At 36.3% G+C, this 14416-nt stretch overlaps 1 protein-coding gene across 5 annotated transcripts in view; it reads left to right on the top strand.

The window, feature by feature from the left end:
* The window catches only part of LOC111050820 (aryl hydrocarbon receptor nuclear translocator homolog), a 105404-nt gene that overhangs the window by 64208 nt on the left and 26780 nt on the right, over positions 1 to 14416 (top strand). For all 5 annotated transcript variants that reach the window (XM_039420942.1, XM_039420943.1, XM_039420941.1 and 2 more), the window contains one exon: positions 9005 to 9165. In XM_039420942.1, the coding sequence (XP_039276876.1) occupies positions 9005 to 9165 (161 nt within the window). The remainder of the gene's footprint in view (positions 1 to 9004; positions 9166 to 14416) is intronic.

The following is a 14416-nucleotide window of genomic DNA, read 5'->3' as shown; positions in this document are numbered from 1 at the left end:
AAATCACGTTGAAGTGGGCCGTCCACTAGAACCGTTTTCGTCCGAACTAGCATCGGCCGAAAACTACCGAACGCGACCGAAGGATCCCCCAAAAAGAAAGGAATTGATGCTCGTCGATTGTAACGGCCGTGCAGGGACGTCTCCGGCCGATCAAATTTAGATCCGAATAGAATAGGATTTCCCGGCTCTATTCGGCCGAACTAACTAGTCGAGCCTAGTCGAACTAGTAACAACAAAGTGTTCCTAACCTAAAATTGTTTCACAGTATTGTTTGTTTTTTGAAGTTGTTCTGTTTTATAAAGTTGTAACTATCGACAATGAAAAGTTGATAGCTTTGCTCAAGAGCATATGTTCCATTTTGGGATATGCGTGACAAAAGATATCATCGTCGTGATGTTCAAAGGAATGTGTGAACAAAGATTGCTTAATAATGAATAACAAATTTAGTGGATATTTGTTTATTCAATTTTTAAAATCTCAATATAATTATTGTTTGTGAAAAATTTGGGTGGCTATGATAGTACCTAGTTAATTCAATAATTGGCAACTAGACTGACGTGAACGGTTCCAATGGACGACCATATTCGGCCGAATTAACGGCCGGCAGATTCGTCCGATCCAACGGCCAAACGGATCTATTGAACCATCCAGTGGACGGTGACCCTAAAGCACCCAGAAAATTTAGTACTCGTTCATCTATTTTCAGAAATCATCCTTCTCATAGCCCAAGCACAAGGCTAGCTATCATCTGAGCATCATCTTGGGTAAAGTCTGTACTTAGTTCTGAGTCTTTTTCCTAGGTTCAGTACAACATTGGATTGTTTATCCACAAAACTATCAGCTGGTATTGTAAGCTAAGCAGTCCTGTTTTGTTGGTAGGTAGGTAAGGTATAGGTGGTACACATTGAATCTAGATTCCTCAACTTCTAGTAGTTCTTTTTCTTACCCTTTCCTTTTCTTTTTCTCCTTCTTCTTCTTCTTCTTCCATTCCTCCTATTCTTGGCAATGTCGTGCCTGAACTCGTCCGGTAATTGTGAGGCGGGAACGAAAGGGCGGAGGAGGAGGAGTAGGAGTAGGAATAGCGAGCAACAGATTCCTCTTCCTTCACCTTGTGCTTCTTCTTTCTCATTTTCTTCTTCTTGTTGTTCGTCTACCTTCCATTCTAGCCATGGGAACGCGATCATCGCTCTCGTAAACTACTCTCACTCTATACCGCTATAGTGCGATTCACTTTCAACTGTCAGCATTCCTTATAAATAACACCAGTGCTTCCTATCCAACACAATGCTGACAGTCTGAAATTAATCTGTGTATAGATCTATTTCCTATCCTTCTTTTGCCTACTCTCACTCACTCAATATTCATCTGTTCATTTCTTTTCTGGTCTATTCATCTTATACTTCTTTCTTTCCTTTTTATCCTTGTTTTTTTCAATCTTTTTCGCTTTTTCTTCTTCTTCTTCTTCTTCCTATTCTTCTTCTGCTTCCTCCATCTTCTTCTTCTCCTTCTTCCATTTTCTTCTTCTTCTCCTTCTTCTTCTTCTTCTGCTTTCTCCATCTTCTTCTTCTTCTTCTTCTGCTTCTCCATCTTCTTCTTCTCTTCTTCTTCTTCTCCTTCTTCTTCTTCTTCTGCTTCTTCCATTTTCTTCTTCTTCTTCTGCTTCCTCCATCTTCTTCTTCTCCTTCTTCCATTTTCTTCTTCCTCTTCTGCTTCTTCATTCTTCTTTTCTATCTTCTCTTTCTTCGACTCCCTTTCTTCTCTTGAACTAGGATCCAAGTCTTAGAGGATATGCTTTCTGTTCTAAAGCTGTAACTTTTCTATTCGGTTTTGTTTTCTTGCAGCTTATTTATTACTTTTCTCTTTCATCCTGTTTGTCTTCATATTTTTATTCTCTCTTCGCCATTCTCTTAATTTTCTTCCATGTAAATCCTATCCATGTGTCTAATCACTCCACCTTTTCCTGGTTTTGCAAAACTTGAGTTCTCTTATCTTCTGAATACTTCTTATTTTCTGGAATGGGTGGATCGGATCTAAACAAATTGAAGATGAATACGTTATCAATGTATTTAAAATATAATGCTTTATTGTATTAAGTCCATACTGTATCATAAATTAGAATTATTGATTTTAGTTATACTTTAACACTTTTTTAATTGTAATATGCATAATAATATTCATGGAAGAAAGGAGGAGGGTGTGATGATTGTGTGAATTGAATTGAATCACTGCCTTTATTAAAAATCTAGGAAGGCGAAGTTAGGGCGCAGCCGGCCCTCTCTTACACTTAACCCTAATCCTAGGAGGAGGGTGAAGGTCTCTTGTCCTGTGAAGAGAGAATGATGAAGTGGATTTACAGTAGAAAAAGTGGTGATGCACTGAATCTGTGAACTATTGCTTCAACTGAGCTAAACCGCAACTTTCACTTGCAATTCTCTCACAATCTCTCTCTCTCTCCTCATGTCTCTCTTTCTATCCCTTAGTACTTTTCATCTTCCTCTATACATGCAATCCGTCTTCATATCTATCTCACTTATGCAATAACGCATTGGACGATGAAAGACTGTGCAATATGTTGCATGCATGTTGATTTCAATGTGTTACCGAAATTCATCCAGTTGGCTGAATCTCAATGTAAAGATTTACTGATCCAGCCATATTGGCCCCTCTTGTGTAGGAAGTTATTCGAAATTATTATCAAAATTACTTGTTGATAGATTCTCCACTACTAGCAGTTTCATTCTAAGAAATTTTATTCAGATTTATTCGACGAAATTGCACTATGTTTTCCACATCCACTTTGTGATGGACAATTTTTGTTAGTTTCAATATTGTTACCATAATTCTTGTTATTATACAATAAAATTAATGTATTTTAGAATAATTAGTTATAAAACTATACTAATGATAATGATGTTGTAGTATAAATAACATTTGTCGGAATTTTGCATTGTTTAGAGCAATATTATGTTAAATAGTAACAGCATTCCATCAGCGCATCCCATTTAATCAATATTCACAGTATGAAGTGAATACAATAGTGTAAGACAAGTTCTGAGATCACCTTCTCCAATGCTATTTTAGATATCCACTTTCTAAAAAAGTAAATAAAAATCATTAGCATAAAAATTGAAAAATGATTGATTTTCACGTAAAATATTAAAATCTATGTAGGACTTTTTCCAACTTTATATTATTTTTCACAACATGTCTCGATTTATAATGTCATTTTTAAGTGAGTATATTTGAAGGTGCTTGCAGACTTTTAAGCGCCACGAACAAGTGCATTTCCCTTCTCATTAGCTGAATCACTTGATCGCTCTCATCAGCTGATTTAAATGATATTTTATTTATAAATACCATCAGCTGATATTTATTATATCTGTATTTTTCTGTTTCTATACAAATATACCGATGATATTATAATAAGCTGAACATTAGCTGATGAAAATGGAAATGCGTGTTTGTGGTGCAAAAGTATGTACACACCTTTGGGGGTATACTATGAAAAATTTTATAACTTCTAAATCAGAATACATTGTATTGTCTATCTCATACGTGTTGAATCAATTCGGAAGTTGGTAGAATTAGTGTTGTAATTCTATCATACAGATTTTTAACACAATTTTCTTATAGATGAAGACAAGCCGGTAGGAAGATATATTCTACCAACGAATCCATCACAATCTTTAAATATAGTATGCAACGCTCACAGAGGAAAATGCAAAAAACCTACCTCAAATCATCCAAAAATGTTCACCACGTTCCATCAACAAATTGATGAGGTGATCTCCCTCTCACTCACTCCTTTTACTCTTTCACCTCCTCTTCTCTAAAATCTCCCATATTTCCTTCTTCTACAGTATTTTTTTTCACCCCAGAGTGGAAACCGTTTAAAGAGAAGCGTCGTTGTGAAACGAGAGGGATAAGGAAATATGTTGGAAAATGATGGCAACGCTATGTTTGCATTGGGAGTGCGCTGCAGAGAAGATGAAGGAACTCAGGAAAGGAGAAAAATTGAGACAGTAGATGTGAGACATGGGCGGAGATGAAGAAGGCAACAAAAGAAGGGAAGAAGAGAACGAAAAACCAAGCTACTAGAAACGGTTGGAGATGAATATCAGTAAAAGAGATGATAATGATGAAGCTGTTGAAAAAGGTTGTGAAAAAGGGGAAAGATAAAGGATTTGGTTTGAAAGTTGAAGGAGAAAGTGCAAAATAATTATTGTGAATGTGGAGCAGAAAATGAATAAGTACAAACAAAGAGAAATCTGATGAGATAGAAGGAAATAATTTTTTGAAGGTGGAAGAAGCTGAAAAGGAATACGAAAGTGTAGCAGAAAAAATATGAGGGAGGAATGAACCAGTAGAACAAGCTGAAAAAATTGTATGAATGAATCAAAATGATTAAAAAACACTTCAATTAGAAATATAATAGATATTAGGTACGCAGTACCTAATATAATAGATACGCAGTGATAACAATAATTATAATAGACATTAAGGAGACAGAGACTAGATAAAGAAGCTAATTCCGGTGTTAAATAAAAGTTTATTGATGAAACAACGATCAATTTGAAATAAGAGGAAAACAGAAGAGAAAAGTTCACAAAAATGGTAAAAATCAATTCAAAAATGGGTAAGAGGTGCGAACTTGACAGCAGAGACAATTTTATGATCAATGTGTCAGGAGGGAAGATCACCGCAAAACAGGGTTGAAGGAAAAATCGAATAATTTGAAATAAGCTTTGAATTCTTCGTAGTGAATAAGGGTGCTGGAAAGGACAAAAAAGTCAAACAGCTAAGTAATAAGAAAAATAACTTAAAACTGAGTGAAGAGGGAGAAGGAATTTGACGAAAATTCGGAGAAGGAGTCGAGAGAAAAAAGAAAAGTCACCTAGTGCAGCGCAGCGAAGGGCAAACAAAATCGAGGTGGTATGAGAATTTTATCAGCGGGAGACACAGCATGGCATAGCATAGCACAGCACAGCATAGCGGCAGGGCTGAGGTGATGTATTCATCAAATAGCTTGGCAGGAAGGCAGTTCATTAAGTGAGTGTGTTTGAGTAAGCCTGCTGCGCTGCTGAGGTGAGATTGCTCCCTCAAACCTCAAACACACCTCATTTATCTTTCGACTTACAGGCTGCTTGGTGGAGGTTGCTGGAAGAGAATAGGATAGTGGAAGGGGAGGAGGAAGAGGTGAAGAAGAAGAAGAAGAAGAAGAAGAAGAAGAAGAAGAAAAAAAAGAAGGTGTGAGGGAGGAGGAGATGAAAAAGGATATGAAGAATGAAGAAGAGTTGATGTTCTAGGAGAAAAATTCAGAATAGCAGAAGGACGAGACGCTGTAGAGGAAGTAGAAGCAGTATGAGGAAAAGATAATGACAACTGATAGGAGAATAAGGAAAAGGTGGTGCAAAAGATAGGATATTAAGAAAAATTGTAAGTAGGTGGAGTGGAAATAAGAGAAGAAGGTGTGGGAGGAGTAAAAGGAGGTAAAATATAAGTAAATGTGGGACTAGGAGGAAGGGAAATAGTAGGAGCTACACTAATGCCAGAGAGGGGATAAAGCTGGTGGCAGAGAAAAGGTAAAGCTTGCAAAGCTTTGAGAGATGAATGAAGAACAACATGCAACATGTAGAGAAGAAAATAGATAAAGATGTGGAAAAAGAAGAAAATGATGAGAAGTAGGTAAAAGAAAGGTTTGAAGAGGAGGGAGGGAATAGATGACGGTATGAAAGCAGAGCAGCAGAGGACTAAGTCAAGTTAGAAAGAAAGGAATAAGGAGAAGGATTGAGTAAATTGTACGATTTATGATGAAGAATGAAAAAGAATGCAGGACAAGAACGAGAGTAGGTTGTGAAAAAGCTGGAAGAAATTGATGCAAATGAATAACTTGAAATCACCAATTTGAAAGACAGGAAGTATAGGAGCAAGATCTACATGAAAGGTATTTCAATATTCAATATGATTTAATTGATATTTAAGTTCTATTGGGATTGGGATCATAAGTTATTAATCATATTTCATATTACAGATACTGATAAAAGTAAGATTTCAACGAATTATCGTAAGCTTTTCTCGAGTATCGATTTTTTCCACGATTACGTAATAACATTTAAAGCAGCAGCTCATATATTAAAACTCTGGCAAGTTATCAATAGCTTATTGACGCAAATCAGAATGGGGGGATTTCCTGATACAATAATTACTCATACTACCTGATGACCTTGTAATCGATAATGATTTAGATCTTCTCTTAACTTCGTAATAATGCCATCCTGCCATCATAGATGGATGCTCATTTATCAATGAGCAAATAATGGATCGAATCAATCACATTTCATCTACACAAAATTATTGCTCGCTACGTCTGCCACCTATTCCAAAAAGACGTAGAAATCAGCAAACAGTAGAAGCGCTTTAATAATTAAACAGTACAGTAAGACGTAGGACGGTACTTTTAGGAACAAACGACACACCCTCTACTCTTAAATTGTCGCACAAGTAACACTTTGCCAAACAAGAAAATTGGTAGAAAGTAAGAGGAATTGAGAGAAGGATTAAACGAAGGGAATGAAGGAGCATGTGTGGTTAGAAAAAATAAAAAGTGAGTGGAAGATCTAACACAGAAAATGAGCAGAATAAAGAAATGGTGATGTAAAAAGTAATGCTAGTAAAAAATAAACAACAAAGTGAATTGAGAAATGAGTGTAGAATGATAGAAAAGGTAGAAGGGGTGATTAGAGGAATTAGATTTGCTTTATTCATGTAGATTAAATATATGGTGGCTTATTATACAATTCATGAGAGCTGACTATTCTGGAACGGATAGGACAAGGAAAAGAAAGAAAGAAGAAACAGAAAAAGAGGGAAAATATAGAAATTAGAGAAAAGTGGTGAGTAAGATGAGGACAAGGTGATGAGAAGCAAAAGAGAATTGAAATGAATTATAAACCAAAATGTGAAAAAGGTTTTCTCTAGAAAAATGATGGATAATGAGTTGAATGCAGAAATAGAAGAAAACGAGGAAGACGGAGATGAGAATGAAAATGGTATGAAGAAGAAGAAAAGTAAGTAGGAGTGGTGGCACTTTGTGCACAGGTGCCATTAACTTACAAACTGCTTTTTACTGCGCCCAACAGTTACTCACCCGACCAACAACAAAGAACAATTGTACCCTCTCACTGTATCCCTCTCTTTCCCTCAATTTCTTACTTTTCTCCCATACTACTCCGCAAGACGACAGTGGACTGTTTATAGTGGCCACAGAGTGCAGAAAAAGGATAGTAGAGAAAAATCAGTAATACTACCACCGTACAAATAGAAACAGGAAACACGGCTCAGTCCAATAATAAAAAGAAAACGTGGAAAGCAATGAAGAAAAAATGAACAAAGGGGGAAAATGAGAGAGATCAAGAAGAAGAAGATGATGAATAAAAATCAGATGTAGTAAATAACAATAGGAATAGGCGACATAGACTTGGGTGCAGTCATATATGCATGCTTATACTATTATTTATATCTATTCAATATTGAATTAAAACTCGTTTTTATCGATTCAAAAGATTATGCTTATGTATTGATCGGTGAATTGCAGAGTACCTATTTTAACGTGTAATATATAGCTTGAGTTAAGGAATAAATCCTAGTATTTTTGCTAGAAGGTTAGGAGTTAGACCAGAAAGAGTGTATGTAGTACCGGACTGCAAAAACTCTTGAAACACTATCTTGAGTATATAGGCCAGACTTTTTAGAAGCCATTTGATTGCTTGGTACATAACACACCAGAGACTAAGTTTACGACTGGCCAGTACTTCAATGTGCGAACCTCAGATGTCAGTATCAGTGAACGTGTCCGGTACAGTGATAATATTATTCCCATGAGTTCTATTGTGACTCTCTCATCTTGGCTAAGAGAGTGTGAATAATCCCATTAAAACACATGGGAATTATATTTTCACTGTACCGGTCACTGACTTTGGTAGTGATATATGTAGGGATGCGCTTTGGTTCGCACTCTTCTATCTAGACATCTATCTAGTCTACATTATAGTGAGCAGTAAGATGAGAGGAAATAGGCTGGACAAGCTAGCTCGTACTATTTCGAAAAAGTTCACGTATCAAAGTCTGGAGTGAAATTAATGAAATTAAATCAATTTGAAGCCACGGAAAAGTAGTTTTTATAATTCGAATAGGGTCCCCAATAAAACCTACCGTACTGTTGAATTATCCTTGTGAAAGAAATATTAAGGAGCTTCCGTATCTCACCGACTCTGTATAATCAAGACAAATTTATTTATCTATTAATCAGTATTTATCAGAGATTTATCTATTTAATCAGTATTTATCAGAGATTTATCTATTTAATCAGTATTTTGACTTCAGAACCAAGGTTTCAAGCTGGAACTAACACATCTTTAGCTTACTAATTTAGTATTCAATTTTATCAATAATAATTACAGAAAGGGTTTGACAACTTCAATATGTGTTTTACCACAGCCACCTACAATAAATGCCGCCTTGCCCAACGGGTTGAACCACGGAGGTAGTGGTTGGATACACTGGGAACGAAGGTCTAAAACCAGTGGTTAAGAAGTTCTATGGTTAGTTACAGCATGCAATGGTCCATGCCATAGAACCAATATTGGACTTTCCACTTTTCTTGTTTTCCACTTTTCCACTACTTTCATCTCGGGTTAGTTTGCTGAACCTGCTTGTGCGACGTTGATATTCTCTCTACGACATTTTTAGAGTTGATATTGTTTTCCATGACGAAACACCAATTTAATAACTTTGTTGTAGTTTAGACACTGTGTATCTTTGTAAATATTAAAAAACACTTACTGTTTATGATGAGGTGATTTTTAGATTGTTTGTAGTAACAAACCGTTCATTAGTTTAGATTCTAGTATACTGTGGGATGTTTCTAATATTAATTGTTATCATTATTATTGTACTATTCGTTGTTTGTTTATATTCTAATATGGTGTTTTTTTGTGTTGAGCAGCAGGGAGAACCACTGCGAGATCGAGCGCCGGCGGAGAAACAAGATGACCGCCTACATCACAGAGCTATCCGACATGGTCCCCACGTGCAGCGCCCTCGCGCGCAAACCCGACAAACTCACCATTCTGCGCATGGCTGTTGCGCATATGAAGGCACTCAGAGGTATACAACACAATAATTATTTATAATATAGGTCTACATATTGTTGATATTAACTTGGACATGATAATGACAATGGAAAAATTGGAGGAACCATATGATTGAGTTGCTGCCTTGTAATCAAAAAGTTATTTTTACTTTGATGCTCTGACCTCAAATCTGACATCTGAATATATGGATTAGGAGCTCAAAGCTATAGTCACAATAGAAATTGGTATTGTATTGTATTTATCGTATCTGTACATTAGGAAAAAATATGACTTGCCATAGCCGAGTAGTTTAGTGTGGATGGCTTTGTAATCTGGGGTTTGATCTCTGGTATGAAGAGAATATTTCTCCTACACTCTCGTGTTTGGAATGGACACGTCAAGTCGTCGGTTCCTATTGCCTTAAAACTGCCGACGAATCACACCAGAGGATTAATCAGATGCGACTAGAAAACTCTGGTAACAGACCTGAGCCATCCAGGACACTAGTTATTTATTAATTTTTAATACGAAACAAGGAAACCCCCAAGCAAAATCTTTCATTTTTTTATATTCGTTGAACATGCAAGAAGCTTTGTGGACTTATTGCTGAAAATCGTAATGCTACTTGAAGACTAGTTTCGCTAGAACGGTGGCTTTGAAAGGAATACAGTCATAGAGATCCCCTCCACTATGATTGAATTTCTTTTATGTTTTGGAATTAGTATCTATTTCAAATATTAAACTATATTAGTTGCCTATTCAATTTACGACGTATTGAAATCTAAAGCTTTCGATAGATAAGATAGTGCCTGAATACTGCAAGAAAATTCTCTTCAATAAGGTCTATCAAATAGCAGTGAAGAGTATTAAATGATTGAAATATTTGCTCCTCAAAGTTATTATTTTTCGATAACTACAGCATTTCATTGGGTATAGCTTTCAGCTGTGTAGAAGGGAATATTATGTTCAGATTTCCAAGACTTTTTATCACCGATATAATATCTGCTTTACCGAAATTACTATAGTTTTGTTAGACAATAAACTTTCTGTAAAGAGGAGATCTCTCTGATCAAATTTCCAAGATTGCTTATTTTTCACGCACCGAAATATTTGCTTTTCCGTGATGATCATAGTTTTGATCGATGTGTGGGGGGGACCAGGAGGGAGGTTGAGTGGTTGGGTCACTGGTCTAGTGGTTTGCGTGTTCACTTTATTTCAGTCTACCTGGATGACTGCTTTTCACTGTTCCTACTTGCTTTCTGCTCTTGCTTTCGTTTAATTTAACTAATAGCCATAATTGGTTGGTGAACTGCCTCATCATCATCATCATTTTCATCATAATTTTAGACAGCATCATCTACGTCGTCATCGTTTTAGACGGCAGCCATTTTGAATTCTAGACAAAAAGCAGGTACAGCTAGAGAACTGAGTCTAGCTTCTGCTGCTATTATCATAATAATCCAATGTGGTATAATTTCGTTAGGTGTGTTATTCATATTGTAAGTCCGTCTCACAGAGTACAATTTACATAGAAAATTAGAGATTTAGATAGTATATGTTGGTTTGATGTGTTGTGTGGTGTTCATGGTGTGAGGGGGTAGAGGGGGATTCCATAATCATGGTAAAGTTCAAGCATAGATAATTACACGGATAGATTAGATTATTATGAAGGAAGGAAGATCATTTCCATGAAAATTATCATGATTAAAAAAATAGATACATAAATTAGATAGATTTTACATACAAAATTATAAATTGTTGAATAGTTTTATGTGTTGTGGGAAGTGGGGATTGAATAGGTGTGTAAAAAACAAGGGGGAGGAAAAGAAGGGGAATTAACAATGATTAAGAATGTGGAGAATGAAGAACAAAGAACCAATTTTATGTTCAAAAGCTGAAAAATTTACAAAAAGAGTATCTACTGACGAAGATATGGATCAAAATAAAATGAAATTATTAGACTAGGAGATTTAATATTATAGATCATGTTGACGTTGTGGACAGACATCTTCTCTCAACCAGTTGAGGACAATCAAGAGAACCAAGAAGTATTGAAAGGAAATATTATATATGAATGAATGAAATGTAGAATAAGGGCTGTTAGGTACAGAAAACTGAGGGTAGGTGGAAGTGAATATGAAAAATGCTTGAAACGAAATACATATTGAAGAGAGAGAAGAGGTCAAGAAGATGGTGAAATGGAGGAGAATAGCAGGATAGGAGGCTCGACAATTAAGGTTTAACAGAATATTGAAGGTTTTTTGAACAAGTAAAGCAGTTGGTTAATTGGAGACAATATTGAAGGTTTATTGAACAAATCAAGCAGTTGGTTGATTGGAGACAATTTTAATGTTTCACTTCTCGAAGAATATTTTATAGAAATGGAATTGAAGTAACGAATATAATACTATTACTATTACTTTGCTATTTTTGATAATCAGCATCCGTTTCAACGATACCACAGACAAGGGAAATTAATATGAATGAACAAAAATTAGTTGAGTAGAAACATATCAAATACTTTATTTGAAAAGCTACATTTTGAGTGTTGTATAATAGTAGTGTCGTGTGAACGTGGTCGGTTTTACAGTGAGATTGGGAATATAGTAGTGGTGATTTTTGATGTTATGAGACAGGAGCCAGCAGTAGCAAATAAATCTATCAAATGTGTCATGAAGGGGGCAAATCGCATCCCACAGCTACAACACCAACACCATCACCAACTGCACACAAAAGCAATAAAAATTGACTACACCTACAACACCTTCCATCCACCCTTTTTCAACTCTCTTTCTCCTTCTATCTGTACTCCTCTTCTTCATTCTTTTCGTTTCCCTAATCACCATTTTCCCTTCTTCTTCTTCTTCTTCTTCTTCTTCTTCTTCTTCTCATCCACTGTTACTCTATTCTAATTTTTCCTTCTTCTCCTCTTCTGCTTCTTTCCGCTCTTCTCTCTTTCTTATTTCTCATTGTGTCCTCTCCAACTATTTCTTATTCTCCTTTTTCAGTCTCCTGCATCTTGTTCTCATCATGTCGCTCTATCTAACCTATCCGGACCTCTTCCAGCCCCATTCACTCATCCTAATTATTTCCACATTCTACATCTATCCATTCTCTTTCTCCTCTTAGTACTCTCTTCCTCTTCCTCTCCTCTATCATTCATCACTTCGCTTCCACACCTCCAACATTTCTTTTTAACGTCTACTTTTTTTTCTCTGTCACATGCACAAGCCATACTGTATACACCAAAATATGATTGCTGTGTGTGTGTGAACAAATACGTGTTGATGTTTATATGCTTGGCAGTACTTCCCTGCTATATTCCCACTTCCACCCTTCATACCTTTTGGTACCCTGTATTTCCATGTCACCCCTCCGTCACAATATCATTATACCTTTCTCCTCTCTTCCTTCTTCATTTCTTCCATCGCCTCTCTCTCGTCCACCTCTCCTCCCACCTACCTCCTACCTCGTCACTCCTCCTCCCCCTCTCTTTCCACCCCCCCATCCTCTCCTATTCCATCTTCTCTATTTTCTCCTCAATTTCTTTCCTCTAGCTTCTCTTTCTCCAACTCCTTCACCCCTCATCCTCTTCTTCTTCCTCCACCTCATCATTCTCACTCCTCCTTCTCCTCCTCCTTTACTATCTCTTGTTTTTGCCACTCCTCCACTTCACCTCCTTCTCGTCCTCTTCTTTTTCTTCTTCTCTTTATACACTCCTCTTCCCCTTCTTTCTCCTACTCTTCTCACTCCCACAATAACACTGGCATCAAACAACAGTTTTGAGTGAAAGCACAATAAATTAATGGAAGTGGACGTTGCATTTCAATGCGACTGTGTGTGGCGGTGCTTAGAGTGGTAGTAATATAGAGGGGTGTAGCTGTTGTTGGTGGTGGTGGTGGTAGTATAGAGTGGCGCCAACAGGTGTTGTTGACATGATTTAGTGTGGCAGTCTGCATTAATTACTACTCTTGTTGAATTGTGGCCGCGAGGTGAAATTGGCCGTCTGATTTGTGGCAGATTCGTTTTTTGGTTGATGTCGGGACTGATTGAAGTATTGAATTGAAATGGATATAGGAAATAGTACCTATGCTATCTGAGTATCATGCGATCTGTCTATATTGATAAATTATTGGAAATCCTATTAATAACATTGAATGATTTACACAAAGCCAACTATAATGCTGTGTCATTTAAATGGGACTTGATTCAACTATTAAAACTTGAAAACTGAAAACCTGAAAACTTGATTCAACTACGATGAAACGTTACAAAATTTGTTGTTCAAGAAGAGCTAAGAGAATAACTATTTCTGTGACAGAAGAGAGAAAAAGTATTCCACATGAAATCAACTATTTCTGTGACAGAAGAGAGAAAAAAATGTTCCACATGAATTAAGCAATGGAACACCCTTTAGCCAAGAAAATTAATAATAATATTACTGACTTCAATCTATTGCTTTAATAGTACTCAGAAAAGCAATTCCTACATCCTAATTTTTTAAATGTAATCTTCAGCACTAAATCTAACCATAAAATGATTATTTATTAATTTGAATCTACGCATTAATTTTCGAGATTACTTACTACAGCAGCACACTCATATATATATTGTAGGCCATTGAAAGTGACTTGATAGTTATTTATTTGCAATTTAACAACATCTTGTTCCTGCTCTCTAGGTGTAGGTGTTTTGCGAGGGGTTGATTTAAACATTAAAAGCAGTAAACAATGATAGTAGCGCTTTGCCATCAAAATACTTTGTAGAGTGACGCATGCACCATAAAACCCTTCTCATAAAACCATAAAACTTGCCACAAGGCCATAAAAATGATGGGGAAATTTCAGCCCCTTGCTGTACTCCCGACTCTGACTACTAGTAAATAAAATTGTTGACAAACTCTCTTTGCTTGCAGTGCTGTAGGCAAGCTAGTTTGAAAACAAACAGCTAAAAATTGGCATCGTATCGACAGACTAGCGTCGTAAAATTGAAAATAATACTCCTTCAAGGATTACAATCGTACATTAGATTTGATTCAACCTTATTGAAGGCATTTTATGTTTTTTGAGATGATGTCCTCAAAAACCTAAGGGCAATATGCAATATCTACGTTTTACGATAATCTACGATTACATGAAGATATGGTTGCATTTATTATAATAATTTTCATTCCGGGTTTAAAAAAACAGCTGATCTATCTCTGTTTAAACCGAGCTGGTGCAAATGGACTCAAGGCTTGTGCATTCATAAGGAGAGAGAGGGGTTGCAAAGATATTGATAATGGT

Source organism: Nilaparvata lugens, chromosome 2, assembly GCF_014356525.2.
Source record: "Nilaparvata lugens isolate BPH chromosome 2, ASM1435652v1, whole genome shotgun sequence".
In the NCBI taxonomy this organism is placed as follows: domain Eukaryota; kingdom Metazoa; phylum Arthropoda; class Insecta; order Hemiptera; family Delphacidae; genus Nilaparvata; species Nilaparvata lugens.
This window is presented reverse-complemented; position numbering and strand designations above follow the sequence as displayed.